Source organism: Anolis sagrei, chromosome 9 (genome assembly GCF_037176765.1).
Source record: "Anolis sagrei isolate rAnoSag1 chromosome 9, rAnoSag1.mat, whole genome shotgun sequence".
In the NCBI taxonomy this organism is placed as follows: domain Eukaryota; kingdom Metazoa; phylum Chordata; class Lepidosauria; order Squamata; family Dactyloidae; genus Anolis; species Anolis sagrei.
This window is the reverse complement of record NC_090029.1, coordinates 2,424,952-2,450,448: the sequence shown is the minus strand read 5'-3', so window position 1 is coordinate 2,450,448 and position 25,497 is coordinate 2,424,952. Positions and strand designations below refer to the sequence as shown.

The 25,497-nt window shown below is 39.7% G+C and overlaps 1 protein-coding gene across 3 annotated transcripts in view; it reads left to right on the top strand.

Moving 5' to 3' along the window:
- TLN2 (talin 2) overlaps positions 1–25,497 on the top strand; it is a 242,376-nt gene that overhangs the window by 86,319 nt on the left and 130,560 nt on the right. For 2 of the 3 annotated variants that reach the window (XM_067471232.1, XM_067471233.1), the window contains exons 5-11: positions 578–736; positions 839–981; positions 4,567–4,694; positions 14,179–14,242; positions 19,794–19,898; positions 22,282–22,437; positions 25,067–25,168. In XM_067471232.1, coding sequence (XP_067327333.1) covers positions 578–736; positions 839–981; positions 4,567–4,694; positions 14,179–14,242; positions 19,794–19,898; positions 22,282–22,437; positions 25,067–25,168 — 857 coding nt within the window. Of the gene's footprint in view, positions 1–577; positions 737–838; positions 982–4,566; positions 4,695–14,178; positions 14,243–17,437; positions 17,561–19,793; positions 19,899–22,281; positions 22,438–25,066; positions 25,169–25,497 lie in introns of those variants that run through there. The other variant, XM_067471234.1, reaches the window with a different exon arrangement.

Here is a 25,497-nt window from a genome sequence, read left to right as displayed (position 1 = left end):
ATGGAACCTTGCGGGACCCCACAGGACAAAGGCCAGGGGTCCGACAAGGCTTACCTGAAGCAGAAAGGAACAAGAGGAAGCAGCAACGACTCACTCTGACTCACTCTGAGAACAATGAGCCTCGCCCCGCCTCTCAAACAAAGCAAACACTCAGCAGCTAATTTTAAACACTCACTCAGATTCCTAGTGCACAAGGCTTACCATGAAGGAACTTTTTGCTTCCTCAACTTCTGTGGGAGCACAGAATAGAGTAGAATAATAAATGTAATAATAAAGTGAAATAATAAATGTAATAATAATCATAAATAGTGTAAAATAATACATGTAATAATAATAATAATAGGGTAAAATGCTCTAAATGTAATAATAATAAAGAGAGAAAATTATTCATGAAATAAAAATAATACTAATAATGGAGTAAAATAATAAATAACCTTGACTCGAGTATAAGCTGAGGGGAGCTTTTTCAGCCTAAAAAAAGGGGTTGAAAAACTAGGCTTATACTCGAGTATATACAGTATTTGGGGAGAGGGAGTTCCTATGGTTTTAGTTTGAGCTTCCTCTGTGTCCCTTCCAGGCATCACCAACTACGAGGAATACTCCTTGATCCAGGAGACCGTCGGCGGTGAAGAGAAGAAGGAGGAGGGCGGTGGGACCCTCAAGAAGGAAAGGACGCTTCTGCGGGACGAGAAGAAGATGGAGAAACTCAAGGCCAAGCTCCACACCGATGATGACTGTGAGTTTGTTCAAGAATAGTCATATACACTCATAGTGTAGGCCAGCTATGTCCACACTGCGGGATTAACACAGTTTAATTGCACTTTTCTCTGCTGCCCAGTGAACTGGCTGGACCACGGCCGCACCTTCCGGGAACAGGGTGTGGAGGAGAGCCGGACTCTGCTCCTCCGGCGCAAGTTCTTCTATTCGGACCAAAATGTCGATGCCCGGGACCCCGTCCAGCTCAACCTCCTCTATGTCCAGGTACCATGAACCCCCCCCCTTCCATCCGCATCTCCCACTTAACCCACTTTGGCACCCCTTTGAACCGCCATGGCAACCGTCATAAATGCCATTGAAAAGAAGCAGGGAAGCTGAGGGATGATTTATTGTTGCCACCAATTTGAAAGGAACCAGTATTCAGGAGATTTTACCCCAGTTCCCTATTTTAAAAAGAACTAGCTGATTTGCAATGGAGGTTGCCGATTAGGAACCAAATTTACCATCAAGTTGGAAGGGAGGCTGTTCAATTGCACCTCCTCCTTTATTAAGAAAGTAATAACTTAGTAGTAATTACACTGTATATACTGTAGCGTGACTGGAGAGAAGAATGTAGTTTTATTTAGTTACTTTTCCCTGCGTTTCTGCCACCACGTGAGGTAAGTTGTAATATTGTGAGAAATGGCACTTTGGACACAGAATAGACAGAACTGAGGCAATCTTCAAATAAAAGTTAACAATTTTCTTAAGTACACAGCGTGTGGTTGCAAGACGTAACTTTTCCTTGTTGCACTTGGAATAATACTTGTAACTTTAACAGTTCATTCTTTCAAGTAACACAGTATCTTTCTGACGTAAAGCACTTGTTTCAGACAAAGTTTCAATACAGGGATGTTTCCCTTATTTGATCCTCCCTAGATCAAATACTAAGTAAACTATTCTTTAGCCTCTCCTTAGACAAAAAGAATATCAGCTATGTTTCACCATTCGGCTACTCTAGCCTGAGAAACTTCCAATAGCCAAACCCAGCTTTTCAAAGCCTCAAAGCTTTGCTTCACAAGTCACTCCGCCACCTTTCCTTTCCTTTTCTCCCAGCTCCTAACTCCTCACTCCTCTGAACCTAATTCCTGACTGCTCACTCCTCTAAACCTAAACCCTAACTGAACATTAACTGTCATTTTTTTTACTCTCCCCTCTAAGCTCCTCCCACTTCCCTCTCTCCTGCATTGGTCTCCATGGCAACGCACATGGAGGACTCCTCTGACTTAGGCCGCTCCAGCATTACTGCAGCCAATCTAAACACAAATACAGTTAAAATCATAAAATTTATAATCAACTCCTGTACAGCCATCTTATATATTATATTAAATATTGCATATTACATAATATTACAATTATATGGCATTATTTATTTGACACTCTTTTTATCTATTATATTATATTTCGCATGTTAACTATAACTTACATTCTAATATTAAAATATTTTGTATTATTTATTCTACACTATTTTTATTCTATTATATATTGTCTTTACATATAATATGAGGTCATGAAGAATTGGAAGTGATTAAACAAATAAACAACAACAATATATATTGCCTATTAAATGTAATATCTATAATATATTCTAGCAAAAGGTAAAGGTTGTCTACGGACATGAAGTCCAGTCGTGTCCGACTCTGGGGGGTGGTGCTCATCTCCATTTCTAAGCCAAAGAGTCGGCGTTGTCCATAGACACCTCCAAGGTCATGTAGCCAGCATATTGTATTATTTATTTTACACTATTTAAGCTATTCTATTATATATTGCATATTAAATATTAAAAAATAAAACAATTCTAGTATATTAAATATATATTGTATTATTTATTCTGCAATATTTTATATATTCTATTATGTAAAATATTCTATATTATATATTGAATATAATATAATACATATTATAATATTAAAATATATTGTATTCTTATTAGGTGTTTTTAATTTGTGTGCTTTCATGTTTAAATGTCCTCTTATTTTAGGTTTAATTGTCCTATTGAATTTATGCTTAGTCACATGTTGTTTAGATTTATGATGAGGATTTGTGTACATAAAGCATTGAATTTTGCCATTATTTATTGTAAACCGCTTTGAGCCCCCCCCCTCCTCCCCAAGTGTGAGATAAGCATTATGTAAATATAATAAATAAATAAATAAGGCAAGATTCCAGCGAGCTTAAAACAAGCTATAATAAAACCGCTGTTGAAAAAACCGTCACTGGACCCCACTCAATTCGTCAACTTTCAGCCTGTTTCCAATCTCCCCTTTTTGGGCAAAGTCCTGGAACGTGTGGTGGCTTCACAACTCCAGGTATTCTTGGTAGACACGGATTATCTGGATTCGGCACAGTCTGGCTTTAGGCCGGGGCATGGTACCGAGACAGCTTTGGTCGCCTTAGTCGATGATCTGCGCCGGGAGCTCGACAGGGGGAGTGTGTCCCTGTTAGTTCTGCTGGACCTCTCAGCGGCCTTCGATACCGTCGACCACGGTATCCTTCTGGGACGCCTTGCGGGGATGGGCCTTGGAGGGACTGTTCTGCAGTGGCTCCGCTCATTCCTCGAGGGTCGATCTCAGAAGGTGTTGTTGGGGGACACCTGTTCAACACCACAACCGTTGTCTTGTGGGGTTCCTCAGGGCTCAATATTGTCTCCCATGTTGTTACATGAAGCCGCTGGGGGAGATCATCCAGAGTTTCGGGGTACGGTGTCATCTGTACGCGGATGATGTCCAACTCTGTCACTCCTTTCCACCTGCTACTAAGGACGCTGTCGAGGTCCTGAACCGGTGCCTGGCCGCTGTGACGGTCTGGATGAGGGCAAACTAATTGAAACTGAATCCAGACAAGACAGAGGTCCTCCTGGTCAGTCGCAAGGCCGAACAGGGCATAGGGTTACAGCCTGTGCTGGATGGGGTCGCACTCCCCCTGAAGACGCAGGTTCGCAGCTTGGGTGTGATCTTGGACTCATCGCTGAGCCTGGAACCCCAGGTTTCGGCGGTGACCACAAGCTAAAGCTTGTACGCCAGCTGCGCCCGAACCTTGGGAAGTCTGACTTGGCCACGGTAGTCCACGCTCTGGTTACATCCCGTTTAGACTACTGCAACGCTCTCTACGTGGGGTTGCCTTTGAAGACGGCTCAGAAGCTCCAACTAGTCCAACGCTCGGCAGCCATGATTTTAACAGGAGCGGAGCGCAGGGAGCATACAACCCCCCAGTTGCGCCAACTCCACTGGCTACCGATCTGCTACCGGGCTGAATTCAAAGTGCTGGCGTTGGCCTTTAAAGCCCTAAACGGTTCCGGCCCAAGCTACCTATTCGACCGCATCTCTGCCTATGAACCCACCAGGAGTTTGAGATCTTCCGGGGAGACCCTGCTCTCGATCCCACACGTCTGGCAGGGACGAGAGATAGGGCCTTCTCGGTGGTGGCTCCTCGGCTGTGGAACACCCTTCCTTCCGACATTAGACTAGCACCATCTCTAATGGTATTCCGCAAAAAAGTGAAGACCTGGCTGTTTGAGCAGGCGTTTGAATAATTAGTGCAATGATTGCTTAATGAACACTGGAATGGAACAATGGATGACGAATCTGGAACATGTTTTTTGTTGATTTGACGATAGTGAATAGTGAATGGTTATTGTAGTAACTGTTTATTAATTGTGTAATGTGTTAGGCTGTTAATTGTTTTTACACTGTAGCACTGAATTTTTGCTGTTCGTATTTGTTGTGAACCGCTGTGAGTCGCCTTCGGGCTGAGAACAGCGGTATAGAAGTAAAGTAAATAATAAATAAATATGATTTCCTCCCTTTTTAGGCGCGGGACGACATCCTGAACGGCTCACACCCGGTCTCCTTTGAAAAGGCCTGCGAATTCGGAGGCTTCCAGGCCCAGATCCAGTTCGGACCTCACGTGGAGCACAAGCACAAGCCAGGCTTCCTGGAGTAAATATGTCTATTATTATTATTATTATTATTATTATTATTATTATTAGACCGTCACAACAACTCCTTAAAGACACTTGGAGATTAAAAAAAAGAATTATTGTTATTGTTGTTGTTATTAGGATGCAACAACTCCCTGTAGGAAAATATTTATTATTATTATTATTATTATTATTATTATTAGACCGTCACAACAACTCCTTGTAGGCAATTGGAGATTTAAAAAAGAATTATTGTTATTGTTGTTGTTATTAGGATGCAACAACTCCCTGTAGGAAAATTATTATTATTATTATTATTATTATTATTAGGCCGTCACAACAACTCCTTGTAGGCAGTTGGAGATTAAAAAAAGTATTATTGTTATTGTTGTTGTTATTAGGATGCAACAACTCCCTGTAGGAAAATAATAATAATAATAATTATTATTATTATTATTACTATTATTAGGCCGTCACAACAACTCCTTGTAGGCAATTGGAGATTAAAAAAAGTATTATTGTTATTGTTGTTGTTATTAGGATGCAACAACTCCCTGTAGGAAAATTATTATTATTATTATTATTATTAGGCCGTCACAACAACTCCTTGTAGGCAGTTGGAGATTAAAAAAAGTATTATTGTTATTGTTGTTGTTATTAGGATGCAACAACTCCCTGTAGGAAAATTATTATTATTATTATTATTAGACCGTCACAACAACTCCTTGTAGGCAGTTGGAGATTTAAAAAAGAATTATTGTTATTGTTGTTGTTATTAGGATGCAACAACTCCCTGTAGGAAAATTATTATTATTATTATTATTATTATTATTATTATTATTAGACCGTCACAACAACTCCTTATAGGCAATTGGAGATTTAAAAAAGTATTATTGTTATTGTTGTTATTATTAGGATGCAACAACTCCCTGTAGGAAAATAATAATAATAATAATAATAATAATTATTATTATTATTATTATTAGACTATCACAACAGCTCCTTATAGGCAGTTGGAGATTTTAAAAAGTATTATTGTTATTGTTGTTGTTATTAGGATGCAACAACTCCCTGTAGGAAAATTATTATTATTATTATAATTATAATTATTAGGCCGTCACAACAACTCCTTATAGGCAGTTGGAGATTAAAAAAAGTATTATTGTTATTGTTGTTGTTATTAGGATGCAACAACTCCCTGTAGGAAAATTATTATTATTATTATTATTATTATTAGACCGTCACAACAACTCCTTATAGGCAATTGGAGATTTAAAAAAGTATTATTGTTATTGTTGTTATTATTAGGATGCAACAACTCCCTGTAGGAAAATAATAATAATAATAATAATAATAATTATTATTATTATTATTAGACTATCACAACAGCTCCTTATAGGCAGTTGGAGATTTTAAAAAGTATTATTGTTATTGTTGTTGTTATTAGGATGCAACAACTCCCTGTAGGAAAATATTTATTATTATTATTATTATTATTATTATTATTAGACAATCACAACAACTCCTTATAGGCAACTGGAGATTTAAAAAAGGATTATTGTTATTGTTGTTGTTATTAGGATGCAACAACTCCCTGTAGGAAAATAATAATAATAATAATAATAATAATAATAATAATAATTATTATTATTATTATTAGACCGTCACAACAACTCCTTGCAGGCAATTGGAGATTTAAAAAAGAATTATTGTTATTGTTGTTGTTATTAGGATGCAACAACTCCCTGTAGGAAAATTATTATTATTATTATTATTATTAGACCGTCACAACAACTCCTTAAAGACAATTGGAGATTAAAAAAGTATTGTTGTTGTTTTGTTGTTGTTGTTGTTAGGATGCAACAAGTCCCTAAAGGAAATTATTATTATTATTATTATTATTATTATTATTATTATTATTATTAGAGACTAGGATGCAAAACAATGGCTTCAAACTACAAGAAAGGAGATTACATCTGAACATTAGGAAGGACTTTCTCACTGTGAGCAGTGGAATTCTCAGCCCTGGGGTGTGGTGGAGGAAGGCTCCTTCTTTGGAGGCTTTTAAGCAGAGGTTGGATGGCCAACTTCTAACTGTGCAAAAACACAAAAGAGACATGCACAAGAAGTGGAAAAAGGGAGAAATCACCAAAGAAGAATTCAAACAAATAGCCAACACCTGTAGGGAAAAGGTCCGCAAGGCTAAAGAACAAAACGATTAGGACAAGGAACAATGGCTTCAAACTACAAGAGAGGAGATTCCATCTGAACATGAGGAAGAACTTCCTAACTGTGAGAGCCATTCAGCAGTGGAACTCTCTGCTCCGGAGTGTGGTGGAGGCTCCTTCTTTGGAGGCTTTTAAGCAGAGGCTGGATGGCCATCTGTCAGGAGCACTTTGAATGTGATTTCCTGCTTTTTGGCAGAATGGGGTTGGACTGGATGGTCCACCAGGTCTCTCTGACTCTATGATTCTATGAGTTTTACTTATTAGACTATCACTTTGGAGATGCAAAGATTCCCTATAGGCAATTGTGAGACAAAATAATAATAATGATAATTATTATTATTATTATTAGACCACCACTTTGGTCTCCCTATAGGCAATTAGAGGGATTATTATTATTATTATTATTATTATTATTATTATTATTATTATTATTGGGGTGCAACAACTCTCTAAAGTCCATCTGAGGGCAATAATTATATTATTATAGTAATTGTTAGACCATCATATTTATCATAATCATTAATGTTATTATCATCATCATTGTTATAATGATCCAAAAAGCTACAGACACTTTACATCTACTGAATTGGACATGGCTCTCAATAAATGTAAGAATGGCAAAGCAGCTGGCCTGGATGATCTGCGGATGGAACAAATCAAGAACTTTGGTCCAAAAGCAAGGCGCTGGCTGCTGGAGCTGATGAACAACTGCACTGCATCCTGTCAGATCCCCAAAATCTGGAGGAAAGCAAGAGTCATCGCCATCTTGAAGCCAGGCAAAGACCGTCATGACCCAAAAAGCTACAGACCAATCTCCCTGTTGTGCCACCTCTACAAAGTTCTGGAGAGACTTATTTTGCATAGAATTACGGAAAAAATAGACCCCTGTCTGATCCCACAGCAAGCTGGCTTCAGGAAAGGCAAAAGCTGCACATCGCAAGTGCTGAACCTGACTCAACACATAGAAGATGGCTTTGAAAGGCAGCAGATCACAGATGTCTTCATAGACCTGTCCGCAGCCTATGAGACTGTGAACCACCGCCTCCTCCTGAGAAAAATGTATAATATCACAAAGGACGACCACCTCACCTGCCTCATAGGAAAGACCAAACTTGGCACACTGAGTCTCCATGATGCACTGTAAATCCTGGTGCGGTTTGGGGGAGGATGCACCATGGACGATGGGACTTGCAATACCTGCACTCCCTTCCTGAGACCATTACAACCGCCAACAGTGATGGATCACGATCACAATTCGCACAGAAAGCCCACATGACCCACTCTACATCCTGGTGCAGTTTGGAAAAATATGGAAATGGATGATGGGACTTGAAGTCACTTCAGTCACTTCCTGAGACCACTGAGTCCCTCGCCAATGACTGATCAAGACCAAACTTGGCACACAGAGTCCCCATGACCCACTCTACATCCTGAGGAAGAACTTCCTGACTGTGAGAGCCGTTCAGCAATGGAACTCTCTGCTCCGGAGTGTGGTGGAGGCTCCTTCTTTGGAGGCTTTTAAGCAGAGGCTGGATGGCCATCTGCCAGGGATGATTTGAATGCAATATTCCTGCTTCTTGGCAGAATGGGGTTGGACTGGATGGCCCATGAGGTCTCTTCCAACTCTTTGATTCTATGATTCTATGGTGCACTTTGAAGGACAGACCATGGATGATGGGACTTCAAGTACCTCCACTCCCTTCCCAAGACTGCTGCAACCCTCATCGAATGTCCAATCAAGACCAAACTTACCACACAGAGCCGCCATGACCCCTCTACATCCCGATACTGTTTGGAGGAGGGTTGACCATGGATGATAGGACTTGCAGTACCTTTACTCACTTACTGAAGCCACTGCGACCCTAATCCAATGACTGATAAAGACCAAACTTAGCACACAGAGCCCCCATGACCCACTCTGCATCCTGCTGCAGTTTGAAGGAGGATGGACTTTGGATGATGGGACATGCAGTACCTTCACTCACTTACTGACACCACTGCCACCCTCACCCAATGACTGATAAAGACCAAAGTTGGCACACAGAGCCCCCATGACCCACTCTATATCCTGCTGCTGTTTGGAGGAGGGTGGACCATGGATGATGGGACTTCAAATACATTCACTCATTTCCTGAAAACAATGCAGCCATTATCCAATGACCAATAAAGACCAAACTTGGCATACAGAACCGCCATTACCCACTTTCTCAAATAACCCGGGCAGCGCTGAGTCCCCAAGCTAGTATATCATAAATATAACATCACAAAGGACGACCACCTCACCCGCCTCATAGGAAACCTGCTACAAAACAGGAGCTTTTTTGTTGAGTTCCAGGGCCAGAGAAGCAGATGGCGGAAACAGAAGAACGGCCTGCCTCAGGGGAGCGTGCTTGCTCCATCCATGTTCAACATCTACACAAATGACCAGCCACTGCCAGAAGGGACAGAGAGCTTCATCTATGCTGATGATCGTGCCATCACTGCTCAAGCAGGGAACTTTGAGATGGTAGAACAGAAGCTCTCCAAAGCTCTAGGTGCTCTTACTGCCTCTTACAGGGAAATCCAGCTGATCCCTAACCCATCTAAAACACAGACATGTGCCTTTCACCTTAAGAACAGAGAAGCATCCCGAGCTCTGAGGATTATGACCTGGGAAGGAATCCCACTGGAGCATTGCAGCGCACCCACATACCTGGGAGGAGTCACTCTGGACCGTGCTGTGACCTACAAGAACATCAAGCAAAAAGTGGGCGCTAGAAACAATATCATACGAAAGCTGACTGGCACAACCTGGGGATCACAACCAGACACAGTGAAGACATCTGCCCTTGCGCTATGCTACTCTGCTGCTGAGTACGCATGCCCAGTGTGGAACACATCTCACCACGCTAAAACTGTGGATGTGGCTGTTAATGAGACATGCCGCATTATCACGGGGTGTCTGCGCCCTACACCACTGGAGACATTGCACTGCTTAGCCAGTATTGCACCACCTGACATCCGCCAGGAAGTAGCAGCCAATAATGAAAGGATGGATGGGAATTTCTCAAGAGTGAAATACTCAAGGCGCAATTGCAAACCATGCCAACAAAGAGAAAAAAATAGGACAAGTGCAAAGAAACCAGAATGGATGTCCAAAGAACTTCTAACTGTTCCAAAACACAAAAGAGGCATGCACAAGAAGTGGAAAAAGGGAGAAATCACCAAAAAAGAATTCAAAGAAATAGCCAATCAAGAAATAGTTTCCTAAGATCTACAGAGACACTCGCTGGAACACCTCAGCAAGCGAGAGTCCAAAAGTGGCAGGCTCAAACCCAGAGCCTCAATCCATGGCTGATACCCAATGAGAGACTCCCCCCTGGGCACACAGAAGACGGGGCGACTTGGAAGGCGCTGAACAGACTGTGCTCTGGCACCACAATATGCAGAGCCAACCTCAAGAAATGGGGCCACAAAGTGGAGTCCACGACATGCGAGTGGGGAGAAGAGCAAACCACTGACCACCTGCTGCAATGCAACCATACACAATGGAGGACCTTCTTGCGGCAACACCAGAGGCACTCCAAGGGGCCAGAGACTGGTCAAAGGACATTTAATCCACTACCAAGTTTGCAAAATTTGTGGTTTTTTATCTGTTTGTTTGTTTTGTTCTGTTAGAAATGTAATACAGCGGTCTGGTTGCTGATGACACGATGACACACATTGTTATAATTATTATAATTATTGCTATATCATTATTATTGTCATTGGACAATCCCTTTGGGAAGCTTGAGCCAAGTGGTGCTAAACTGCATTCATTCTCCAGTGCAGACGCCCCTTTAAGGAGAGGAGTGGTGTTTCTCTCTCCATCCTGCAATGATATATGTATTATTATTCATAGAATAATATCCATGTTCATCCATCCATGTTCAACATCTACACAAATGACCAGCCACTGCCAGAAGGGACAGAGAGCTTCGTCTATGCTGATGATCGTGCCATCACCGCTCAAGCAGGGAACTTTGAGATGGTAGAACAGAAGAGAAGAGTTGGAAGAGACCTCATGGGCCATCCAGTCCAACCCCATTCTGCCAAGAAGCAGGAATGTTGTATTCAAATCACCCCTGACAGATGGCCATCCAACCCCTGTTTAAAAGTTTCCAAAGAAGGAGCCTTCACCACACTCCGGGGCAGAGAGTTCCACTGCTGAACGGCTCTCACACTCAGGAAGTTCTTCCTCATGTTCAGATGGAATCTCCTCTCTTATAGTTTGAAGCCATTGTTCCTTGTCCTAACCATTTTATGCTTTAGCCTTGTGGACCTTTTCCCTAAAGGTGTTGGCTATTTGTTTGAATTCTTCTTTGGTGATTTCTCCCTTTTTCCACTTCTTGTGCATGTCCTCCTCTTCCTCTTCCTCCTCCTGCATCCTAGTCTCCAGGGAAGCAGAAAACAAGCTTGCTCCCTCCTCCCTGTGGCTTTGTTGTTGTTGTTGTTGTTGTTGCTGCTGCTGCTGCTTTTTTTCTCATTGCACGAATCCGTGTTGCTGAAGGCCTTTGCATTTGTTCTTATTGTCCTCCTTTTGCATTTCCTGGACTGGGTTTTGTAAGCATTGCATAACAAGCTTTGCTTTTCCCTTCGAGGTTTGCACAGGTTTGCACAATCCCGGAATGCATCTGCTCTGCAGAAAGAATGCACTTCAGCCCCACTTTCACTGCTATGGGAATCCTGGGAGTTGTCGTTTTGCAAGGCCCCAAGTCTCCCCTGCCAAATAATAATGCCTGGCAAACTTGTTGTTGTTGTTGTTGTTGTTGTTGTTAGACCATTACTTAGGGAGTGTTAAGACTCCGCATAGGCAATTGGAAGGGCAACATAATAGTCTAAAAAATAAATTATTATTATTATTGTCATTACCTTTGTTGTCATTATGGTTATTATTATCATTATCATTATTATTGCTTAAATGCTCCAGTGCCCAAAGAGGAATCTTTTTGTGCAATTCGAGGGAAAATAATTATTACTGTATTGTCGTGAGCAATTATTATTATTATTATGCCTATGTGAGCAATAATAATAATAATCACTATAATAATAATTATTATTGCCATTATTATTATTATTATTACCATCATCATCATCATTATTATACCTTCCATAGTATGCCTATGTGAGCAATAATAATAATAATAATAATCACTATAATAATAATTTATTATTATTGCCATTATTATTATTATTATCATTATTATTATTACCGTCATCATCATTATTATTATACCTTCCATAGTATGCCTATGTGAGCAATTATTATTATTATTATTATTATTATGCCTATGTGAGCAATAATAATAATAATCACTATAATAATAATTTACTATTATTGCCATTATTATTATTATCATTATTATTATTACCATCATCATCATTATTATTATACCTTCCATAGTGTGCCTATGTGAGCAATAATAATAATAATAATTACTATAATAATAATTTATTATTATTGCCATTATTATTGTTATCATTATTATTATTACCGTCATCATCATTATTATTATACCTTCCATAGTATGCCTATGTGAGCAATAATAATAATAATAATAATAATCACTATAATAATATTTTTTTTATTATTGCCATTATTGTTGTTATTATTATTACTACCATCACCATCATTATTATTATACCTTCCATAGTATGCCTATGTTAGCAATAATAATAATAATAATAATCTCTATAATAATAACTTATTATTTTTGCCATTATTATTATTATCATTATTATTATTACCATCATCATCATTATTATTATTATACCTTCCATAGTATGCCTATGAGAGCAATAATAATAATAATAATAATCACTATAATGATAATTTATTATTATTATTATAAATAATCACTATAATAATAATTTATTATTATTGCCATTATTATTGTTATTATCATTATTACCATCATCATCATTATTATTATCATCATAATTATTACTGTAATTATTATTATTATTATTATCATCATCATCATTATTACTGTAATTATCATTATCATTATTACCGTCATCATCATTATTATTATACCTTCCATAGTATGCCTATGTGAGCAATAATTATTATGCCTATGTGAGCAATAATAATCATAATCACTATAATAATAATTTACTATTATTGCCATTATTATTGTTATTATCATTATACCTTCCATAATATGCCTATGTGAGCAATTATTATTATTATTATGGCTATGTGAGCAATAATCATAATAATCCTAATCTCTATAATAATAATTTATTATTACTGCCATTATTATTGTTGTTATTATTATTATTATTATTATTACCACCACCATCATCATTATTATTATTATACATTCCATACTATGCCTATGTGAGCAATAATAATAATAATAATCATAATCACTATAATAATAATTTATTATTATTGCCATAATTATTGTTATTATTATTATTATTACCACCACCATCATTATTATTATTATACATTCCATACTATGCCTATGAGAGCAATAATAATAATAATAATCACTATAATGATAATTTATTATTATAATAATAAATAATCACTATAATAATAATTTATTATTATTGCCATTATTACTGTAATTATCATTATCATTATTACCATCATCATCATTATTATTATCATCATAATTATTAGGAGATTCCATCTGAACATGAGGAAGAACTTCCTGACTGTGAGAGCCGTTCAGCAGTGGAACTCTCTGCCCCGGAGTGTGGTGGAGGCTCCTTCTTTGGAAGCTTTTAAGCAGAGGCTGGATGGCCATCTGTCAGGGGTGATTTGAATGCAATATTCCTGCTTCTTGGCAGAATGGGGTTGGACTGGATGGCCCATGAGGTCTCTTCCAACTCTTTGATTCTATCATTCTATGATTCTATTACTGTAATTATTATTATTATTATTATTATTATTATTATTATCATCATCATCATTATTACTGCAATTATCATTATCATTATTACCGTCATCATCATTATTATTATACCTTCCATAGTAATAATAATCACTATAATAATAATTTATTAATATTGCCATTATTATTGTTATTATCATTATCATTATTACCATCATTAGAGGGATCTCTTTGTTCCAAACCCGGGTTGGTCCTTTGCTTTTCTTCTCGACTTCGTGAATTCGATCGGAAGCCGTTCCCTCATTGGCTGGTGCTGGGTGGGCGGAGCTAAACCGACCAATCAGCTGCTACGGATCGCACGGTGAAACTCCGAAATGTAGGGATTGCCTTGATTTCTTTCTCTTTCCAGCCTGAAAGAGTTCCTTCCGAAGGAATACATCAAGCAACGAGGAGCCGAGAAGAGGATCTTTCAGGTAATTCCATTTCCACCTTCGTTGCAGCCGAACTGTGTTGCGTTTTGCTTTATTCCCAAGCAGCAAACCAAGTGTAAAGGCAGCAGACGCTCTCCTTCCGCTCCCTTTGGCAAATCGCGTCTATTTCTCTCTTTTTATTTTTGCATTCGGTGCATTTTCTTCCGAGGGATGAGCACATTTTTAACGCTCTCCGGCTACGAAGCATCGCATTTGCAAAGGCCGCGGTTATGTAAGGGATGTATTTTTACCCCCTCTCCCCCCTTTTTTTTTTGCTTATTTATGTCCATATATTTTTGACGAAACCAGAGAGCCTTCTGTGCTTCGGCCTTTTGCAAATTTGCATTGGGAGATAATGGAGCAAAAGAGCCAGCAAAGAAGTTCCTATTGATTTATCGTGTCAGTATCAACCAGACAATTGTATTACATTTTTAACAAATTTTTAACAAACAGACAAAACAGAGTTTGCAACATTGGTAGTTGATTAAATGTCCTTTGACCAGTATCTGTCCCCTTGGTATGCCTCTGGTGTTGCTGCATCAGCCATTGGTTGAGGTTCTGCGTTTGAGCCTGCCACTTTTGGACTCTTGCTTCCTTTGTGATATCCATCTCAAAGCTCCCTGCTTTATATAATAATAATAGAATCATAGAATCAAAGAGTTGGAAGAGACCTCATGGGCTTTCATCCAGTCCAACCCCATTCTGCCAAGAAGCAGGAATATTGCATTCAAATCACCCCTGACAGATGGCCATCCAGCCTCCGTTTCAAAGCTTCCAAAGAAGGAGCCTCCACCACACTCCGGGGCAGAGAGTTCCACTGCTGAACGGCTCTCACGGTCAGGAAGTTCTTCCTCATGTTCAGATGGAATCTCCTCTCTTGAAGTTTAAAGCCATTGTTCCATTGCGTCCTAGTCTCCAAGGAAGCAGAAAACAAGCTTGCTCCCTCCTGCCTCTGGCTTGCTCTCACATATTTATACATGGCTATCATATCTCCTCTCAGCCTTCTCTTCTTCAGGCTAAACATGCCCAGTTCCCTAAGCCGCTCCTCATAGGGCTTGTTCTCCAGACCCTTGATCATTTTAGTCGCCCTCCTCTGGACACATTCCAGCTTGTCAATATCTCTCTTGAATTGTGGTGCCCAGAATTGGACACAATATTCCAGGCGTGGTCTAACCGAAGCGGAATAGAGCATGGGGAGCATGACTTCCTTAGATCTAGACACTATGCTCCTCTTGATGCAGGCCAAAATCCCATTGGCTTTTTTTGCCGCCACATCACATTCCTGGCTCATGTTTAACTTGTTGTCCACAAGGACGTCAAGATCTTTTTCACACGTATTGCTCTCAAGCCAGGCCTCATCGTCCCCCATTCTATATCTTTGCATTTCGTTTTTCCTGCCAAAGTGCCAATATTCAGATGGAATGTTATAATAATAATAATAATAATAATAATAATAATAATAATAATAATAATCAATAATAACAACAATGACCAAGGGGTCATCTAGTCCAACCACTTTCTGCAGGAGCTGTGTTCATAGACCTGTCAGCGGCTTATGATACTGTGAACCACTGCCTCCTCCTGTGAAAAACGTATAATATCACAAAGGACGAGCACCTCACCCGCCTCATAGAAAATCTGCTACAAAACAGGAGCTTTTTTGTTGAGTTCCAGGGCCAGAGAAGCAGATGGCGGAAACAGAAGAACGGCCTGCCTCAGGGGAGCGTGCTTGCTCCATCCATGTTCAACATCTACACAAATGACCAGCCACTGCCAGAAGGGACAGAGAGCTTCATCTATGCTGATGATCGTGCCATCACCGCTCAAGCAGGGAGCTTTGAGATGGTTGAACAGAAGCTCTCCGAAGCTCTAGGTGCTCTTACTGCCTATTTCAGGGGAAACCAGCTGATCCCTAACCCATCTAAAACACAGACATGTGCTTTTCACCTTAAGAACAGACAAGCATCCCGAGCTCTGAGGATTATTACCCACTGGAGCATTGCAGCGCACCCACATACCTGGGAGGAGTCACTCTGGACCGTGCCCTGACCTACAAGAAGCACTGCCTGAACATCAAGGAAAAAGTGGGCGCTAGAAACAATATCATACGAAAGCTGACTGGCACAACCTGGGGATCACAACCAGACACAGTGAAGACATCTACCCTTGTGCTGTGCTACTCTGCTGCTGAGTATGCATGCCCAGTGTGGAACACATCTCACCACACTAAAACAGTGGATGTGGCTCTTAATGAGACATGCCGCATTATCACGGGGTGTCTGCGCCCTACGTCACTGGAGAAATTACACTGCTTAGCCGGTATTGCATCACCTGACATCCGCCGGGAAGTAGCAGCCAATAGTGAAAGGACCAAGGCAGAGACATCTCCAGCTCATCCCCTGTTTGGGTATTAGCCAGCATGTCAATGACTTAAATCAAGAAATAGTTTTCTTAGATCTACAGAGACACTCGCTGGAACACCTCAGCAAGCGAGAGTCCAAAAGTGGCAGGCTCATACCCAGAACCTGATACCAGATGAGAGACTCCCCCTTGGGCACACAGAAGACTGGGCGACTTGGAAGGCACTGAACAGGCTGCGCTCGGGCACCACGAGATGCAGAGCCAATCTTAAGAAATGGGGCCATAAAGTGGAATCCATGGCATGCGAGTGCGGAGAAGAGCAAACCACTGACCACCTGCTGCAATGCACCCTGAGCCCTGCCACATGCACAAGGGAGGACCTTCTTCTTGCGGCAACACCAGAGGCACTCCAAGGGGACAGAGACTGGTCAAAGGACATTTAATCAACTACCAAGCTTGCAAAATTTGTGTGGTTTTTTTAATACAATGTAATACAATGTTCTGGTTGTGGATGACATGATAAATAAATAAATCCCTCTTTCAGCCATAAAGGAGGGCACAATCCGATCCCTCGTGTCAGATGGCCGTCCAGCCAATGCATATTAATACTAATAACAACAACAACAATACTGTTTCCCGGCTTCGTAGCTCCTCTTGGGAAGCTGCCCGGCGTCACTTTGGATTAGCATCCGCCCTTTGCAGAAGGGGCTCGCGGCCACAGGCATTCACACCAAGGAAATGTCATGGCATTCGGGTGGGGGGTCTCCTCCTCCGCCTCTTTTCCCCTGGGATTAATGAGGGCTGACACCCGGAAACCTCTGGGAGGGCGTCCCTTTCGGAACGGCACTCCCGCTCCTGCTTCGGAGGGATCCGGTCTCTTTGGGGTGCTCGGGGTGAGAAGGAATTCTGTCTCGATGAAGGGAAATCCGGCTTAGCTTTTGGAAAAAGAGAGAAGGAGAGGTGAGGCTCAGAGTCACGGGATTGACTGGGATTGTTATTACTATTGCCGTAAGGAGGGAGGGGTGCATACCTTGATTGATAGATGGCTGATTGATTAGATGAATGGATGGCTAGATAGATACATACTGGAGAGATAGAAATAGAGCTATTGGTAGACAGATAGATGAGACTTTGACGGATGAATAGATGTTAGATATAAATACATCAACGGATAGATAGATAGATTCTGAAGTTAAATAGATGGATGATCAATTGGATGGATGGATGGATACTGGAGATGATTCTATGACTGATGGATAGATAGAAAGATGGATGGATGCATGGATGGATGGATGGATGGATAGGTGGATGGATAGATAGGTAGATGGATAGATGGATGGTTGAATCAATAGATAGATAGATACATACATACATACATACATAGATGAATTTTAATAGGAGATAGATAGATAGATAGATAGATAGATAGATAGATAGATAGATATGGATGGAAGGATGGATGGATGGATGGATGGATGGATGGATAGATAGATGTTAATTGTGGATGGATGGATGTTAATTAGACACTGATACACAGATAGATAGATAGATAGATAGATAGATGTTAATTGTAGATAGATGGATACTGGAGATGGATGGATGGATGGATGGATGGATAGATAGATAGATTGATAGATCGATAGATAGGTTGGTTGATGGATGGATGGATGGATGGATGGATGGATGGATGGATAGATAGATAGGTGAATGGATAGATAGGTGGATGGATAGATAGGTGGATGGTTGAATCAAGAGATAGATAGATAGATAGATAGATAGATAGATAGATAGATGTTAATTGTAGATGAATGGATGGATACTGGAGATGGATGGATAGATAGATAGATAGATAGATAGATAGATAGATAGGTGGATGGTTGAATCAATAGATAGATACATAGATAGATAGACAGACAGATAGATACTGGAGACAGAGAGATTGATAGATCCTGGAGTTAGATAGATAGATAGATAGATAGATGGATAGATGAATTGATCAATGGATAGATGTATTGGTAGATAGAAAGAGATAAATGATACATTGATAGATGAATGCATGTTAGATAGATAGGACTACATTGATTGATTGATTAATGCATGAATAGATATAGATAGATAGAGATTATGGATGGATAGCTAGATAGTAGATACATGGATGGCACATGTCTGTGTTTTAGATGGATTAGAGATCAGCTGGTTTTCCCTGTAATAGGCAGTAAGAGTACCTAGAGCTTCGGAGAGCTTCTGTTCTACCATCTCAAAACTCTCTGCTTGAGCGGTGATGGCATGATCATCAGCATAGATAAAGCTCTCTGTCCCTTCTGGCAGTGGCTGGTCATTTGTGTAGATGTTGAACATGGATGGAGCCAGCACGCTCCCCTGAGGCAGGCCGTTCTTCTGTTTCCGCCATCTGCTTCTCTGGCCCTGGAACTCCACAAAAAAGCTCCTGTTTTGTAGCAGGTTTCCTATGAGGCGGGTGAGGTGGTCGTCCTTTGTGATATTATATATATGATATAGGATTAGGGATCAGCTGGTTTTCCCTGTCATAGGCAGTAAGGGCACCTAGAGCTTCGGAGAGCTTCCGTTCAACCATCTCAAAGCTCCCTCCTTGAGCGGTGATGGCACGATCATCAGCATAGATGAAACTCTCTGTCCCTTCTGGCAGTGGCTGGTCATTTGTGTAGATGTTGAACATGGATGGAGCAAGCACGCTCCCCTGAGTCAGGCCGTTCTTCTGTTTCCGCCACCTGCTTCTCTGGCCCTGGAACTCCACAAAGAAGCTCCTGTTTTGTAGCAGGTTTCCTATGAGGCGGGTGAACTGGTCGTCCTTTGTGGTATTATACATAGTAGATACATGAATGGATGGATAGATAAATAAATAGATACATTGAAGGATGAATAGATGTTAGATGGATATAGACACACGGATGGATTGATTGATAGGTGCATGATAGAGATGGTGGAGAGATAGATGATGGATAGACAGATGGATGATAGAGAGAGCTAATGTGTGGATGGTTAGATCGATAGAGTAGAATCGTTAGTAATTTTATACTCCAAACGTGGATATTTTTAATTCTTTTCGAAGCCACCTTGGGTGTTACTCTGGGAGGAAAGCGGGATAAGAATGCCATAGAAATAACGGAGCGAAAATGGCTGATGGACCCTCATCCTTCCATTGCTTTCTTTCCAGGAGCACAAAAACTGTGGGGAGATGGCGGAGATCGAGGCCAAAGTCAAGTACGTGAAGCTGGCGCGCTCCCTGCGCACCTACGGTGTCTCCTTTTTCCTCGTGAAGGTAGCAACCCATCCTTGACTTTTGGAGTTCTTCTAAGCATCATGGGATTCATAATACGTGTTGCCATAGTGTACCTATCAAGTAACTTGTTGTTATTATTGTTGTTGTTGCTTTTTCTGTCTACCAGGAGCCTCAGAAACATATTATTATTATTATTATTATTATTATTATTATTATTATGTATCTATACCTTGTTTTTTCTCTCCATAAGGAGACTCAGAGACATTATTATTATTATTATTATTATTAATCAATCAATACTTTACTTTTTCTCTCCACAAGGAGACTCAGAGACTTTGTTATTGTTGTTGTTGTTATTATTTATACTTTGCTTTTTCTGTCTACCAGGAGTCTTAGAACCATATTATTATTATTATTATTATTATTATTATTATTATTATTGTGTAGTATCTATACCTTGTTTTTTCTCTCCATAAGGAGACTCGGGGATATTATTATTATTATTATTATTATTATTATTATTGTGTAGTATCTATACCTTGTTTTTTCTCTCCATAAGAAGACTCAGAGACATTATTATTATTATTATTATTATTATTATTCAATCAATACTTTACCTTTTCTCTCCACAAGGAGACTCGGAGACTTTGTTATTGTTGTTGTTGTTGTTATTATTATTATTTATACCTTGCTTTTTCTGTCTGCCAGGAGCCTCAGAGCCTATTATTATTATGTATCTATGCCTTGTTTTTTCTCTCCATAAGAAGACTCAGAGACATTATTATTATTATTATTATTATTATTATTATTATTATTTATACCATGTTTTTTCTGTCTACCAGGAGCCTCAGAAACATATTATTATTATTATTATTATTATTATGTATCTATGCCTTGTTTTTTCTCTCCATAAGAAGACTCAGAGACATTATTATTATTATTATTATTATTATTATTATTATTATTTATACCATGTTTTTTCTGTCTACCAGGAGCTTCAGAAACATATTATTATTATTATTATTATTATTATGTATCTATGCCTTGTTTTTTCTCTCCATAAGAAGACTCAGAGACATTATTATTATTATTATTATTATTATTATTATTTATACCATGTTTTTTCTGTCTACCAGGAGCCTCAGAAACATATTATTATTATTATTATTATTATTATTATTATTATTATGTATCTATGCCTTGTTTTTTCTCTCCATAAGAAGACTCAGAGACATTATTATTATTATTATTATTATGTATCTATACCTTGTTTTTTCTCTCCATAAGAAGACTCAGAGACATTATTATTATTATTATTATTATTATTATTATTATTTATACCATGTTTTTTCTGTCTACCAGGAGCTTCAGAAACATATTATTATTATTATTATTATTATGTATCTATGCCTTGTTTTTTCTCTCCATAAGAAGACTCAGAGACATTATTATTATTATTATTATTATTATTATTATTATTTATACCATGTTTTTTCTGTCTACCAGGAGCCTCAGAAACATATTATTATTATTATTATTATTATTATTATTATGTATCTATGCCTTGTTTTTTCTCTCCATAAGAAGACTCAGAGACATTATTATTATTATTATTATTATTATTATTATGTATCTATACCTTGTTTTTTCTCTCCATAAGAAGACTCAGAGACATTATTATTATTATTATTATTATTATTATTATTATTATTTATACCATGTTTTTTCTGTCTACCAGGAGCCTCAGAAACATATTATTATTATTATTATTATTATTATTATTATTATTATTATTATATACCTTGCTTTTTCTCTCCCTAAAGAGACTCAGAGACATTATTATTATTATTGTATTGTTGAAGGTTTTCATGGCCGGAATCACTAGTTTGTTGTAGGTATTTTCGGGCTGTATCGCCATGGTCTAGAGGCATATATCACGTCAGGAGGGAATGCCTCTAGACCATGGCCATACGGTCCATGGGGGGTGCGGGCGGGGGAAGAAGAAGGAGGGGGAAGAGGGATGGATTTGGATTGGGCGGGAAGGGGCGGGGCGGGGTTTGGAGGGGGCGTGGCTTCCTTGGAGGGGGCGTGGGTGGGGGAACCCGGCCATGTGCACACGCTGGGGACTTGCGGCGGGGAGCCTTTGCGCATGCTCAGTTGTTTTGTCCAATTGTGAGTGTGTTTTAATGTTGTTTAGTATTTTGAATCGATTTGTGCATACCTTGTGGGTTGAGGTATGTGCATGGTAAATTTGGTAACTTTTCGTTGGGGCTTTTTTTTTTAGTTTGCTGTCCCGTTGGACGCCCTTTCTCTTTTTATATATATAGATTACTCTATCATTATTCTACCATCAGTATTATATTATTAATATGATTATATTGATATTAAATCTTCATTTTCCATTTTCCACCTGTTTTTGCAGGAGAAGATGAAGGGGAAGAACAAGCTGGTCCCGCGCCTGCTGGGCGTCACCAAGGAGTCGGTGATGCGCGTGGACGAGCGCACCAAGGAGGTCCTGCAGGAGTGGCCCCTCACCACCGTCAAGCGATGGGCCGCCTCCCCAAAGAGCTTCACCCTGGTAAAGGACCCATAGATAGATAGATAGATAGATAGATGGATGGATGGATGGATGGATGGATGGATGGATGGATGGATGGATAGGAAGGCAGATGGATGGACGGATAGATAGGTGGATGGATTGATTAATGAATGGATGACAGATAGATAGATAGATAGATAGTAGGCTTGGTTGATCAAGAAAAAAATTGGTTCTAAACTCGTTTCGTATCTCGGGGGCGCCCGCGTTTCTAATCTGAGAGGATTTCCGAAATTTCGATATTTACAAAATTTCGTAAATATACGAATCGATTCGTTAGTGGCGGACACGATTGCGCAATACGCGAAAAAACCCTCCCAACGGGACGGGGGGAACTTCTGAAGCTTCCCTCTCCCTCTGTGGTTGACGGTTGGTGTGATACAACTAACAACAACGATATTATATTATATTATATTATCCAAAAACTGTCCCAAGCCCAGAGCACGTCCAAAAGCAGAAGATTAAGTCAGAATGAGATGTCCATCCAAAAACCATCCGAAGTCAGAACGGAGTCCGCACTTACAGGAATCCAGTCTTTAAAACGCTTTAGAACGGCTTATCTTAACCCAGCTAAACGTCTTCCTATTATTATTATTCTATATTATATTATATTATTATTATTATTATTAAGAATAGATGGCCAAGATACTCCACTTTGGCAGAAAAAACGAAATGCAAAGATACAGAATGGGGGACAATGAGGCCTGGCTCGAGAGCAGTACGTGTGGAAAAGATATTGGAGTCCTCGTGGGGAGGAAGTTAAACATGAGCCAACAATACACAGCTTCTGTGTATGATGTGTTTTAACTGTTATTGCTATGTTAATTAATATTGTGTAAACCGCATTGAGTCACCTATCTTAGGTTGAGAAACGCGGTATAGAAATAAAGCAAATAAATGTGATGTGGCGGCAAAAAAAGCCAATGGGATTTTGGCCTGCATCAAGAGCAGCCTAGTGTCTAGATCTAGGGAAGTCATGCTCCCCATGCTCTATTCCTCTTTGGTCAGACCACACCTGGAATATTGTGTCCAATTCTGGGCACCACAATTCAAGAGAGATATTGACAAGCTGGAATGTGTCCAGAGGAGGGCAACTAAAATGATCAAGGGTCTGGAGAACAAGCCCTATGAGGAGCGGCTTAGGGAACTGGGCATGTTTAGCCTGGAGAAGAGAAGGCTGAGAGGAGATATGATAGCCATGTATAAATATGTGAGAGGAAGCCACAGGGAGGAGGAGGGAGCAAGCTTGTTTTCTGCTTCCCTGGAGACTAGGACGCAGTGGAACAATGGTTTCAAACTACAAGAGAGGAGATTCCATCTGAACATGAGGAAGAACTTCCTGACTGTGAGAGGCGTTCAGCAGTGGAACTCTCTGCCCCGGAGTGTGGTGGAGGCTCCTTCTTTGGAAGCTTTTAAGCAGAGGCTGGATGGCCATCTTTCAGGGGTGATTTGAATGCAATATTCCTGCTTCTTGGCAGAATGGGGTTGGACTGGATGGCCCAGGAGGTCTCTTCCAATTCTTTGATTCTAGGATTCTATGATTCTAGGAGTGCTTTATACAATTATATTAATATAATATAATAACATACAATTATAACATATAATATAATATAATAATAATATAATATAATATAATAATATACAATAATAATATAATACATTGTCGAAGGCTTTCATGGCCGTTCTTGTAGGTTTTTTCGGGCTATAGGGCCATGTTCTAGAGGCATTCTCTCCTGATGTTTCGCCTGCATCTATGGCAAGCATCCTCAGAGGTAGTGAGGTCTGTTGGAATTAGGACAATGGGTTTATATATCTGTGGAATGACCAGGGTGAGACAAAGAGCTCTCTGCTGAAGCTAGGTGTGAATGTTTCAGCTGACCACCTTCATTAGCATTTGAAGGCTTGGTTGAGCCTGGGAAAATGTTCTGTTGAGAGGTGTTAAGATGTGCCTGATTGTTTCCTCTCTGCTGTTTTGCTGTAGTAATTTTAGAGTTTTTAAATACTGGTAGCCAGATTGTGTTCATTTTCATGGTTTCCTCCTTTCTGTTGACATTGTCCACATGCTTCTTGTGAATTTCAATGGCTTCTCTGTGTAGTCTGACATGGTGGTTGTTGGAGTGGTCCAGCATTTCTGTGTTCTCAAATAATAATATGTATATAATATAATAATATGATATAATAATACATACGAAAATAATTACAAAAATTGGAAAAATAGTTTTGATTCTCAATTACTCCTCACACTATTCCTGCATGGCTCGATATTGGATCGAAAGCTAATTTAAATGCGAATTCATAACGAGTTTAGAAACTAACGAACACAATCAACCAAGCCTAATATATATATACACACACATACACACACACAGCAAAGGTAGCTTTTGCAACCTGTTGCACTTAAAGTCTTCCAGGAGCAGCCATTTGCCATTTGCTAGAAAAAGGCCGCTTTGTTTATGTCTTAAGGGCCACCCAAACCATCCTGGGGTGTCCCCGTGTGACCCCAAAGCCACCCTTTACTCCACGTTGGCATAACGCTTTCCTTGCCTGTTGCTATCATGGAAACCATAATGCTTCGTTTCCAGTAACCAAGACACGGCTGTCTTCTTTGCAGGATTTCGGCGAGTATCAAGAGAGTTATTACTCGGTGCAGACGACGGAAGGCGAGCAGATCTCGCAGCTGATCGCCGGCTACATCGACATCATCCTCAAGAAGGTACGTCCTTGGAGGAAAAAACCATAGGGTTTTCTGTGGGAGACTCCATTGCACTCTTATAGCCCACGGTTGGACGGCTCTTCATATCAGGAAAGTCTTCCTAGCGGAATCTAATTATTCAAGATCAGTAATTCCCATTTCCTTTGTTTAATCGCAATACCAAAAGCATATCACATTTATGTGTCGTGTCAGGGCAACCAGTCAATTGTATTACATTTCTAACAGAACAAAACAAGCAGACAAAACACAGAATTTGCAAGCTTGGTAGTGGATTAAATGTCCTTTGAGCAGTCTCTGTCCCCGTGGAGTGCCTCTGGTGTTGCCGCAAG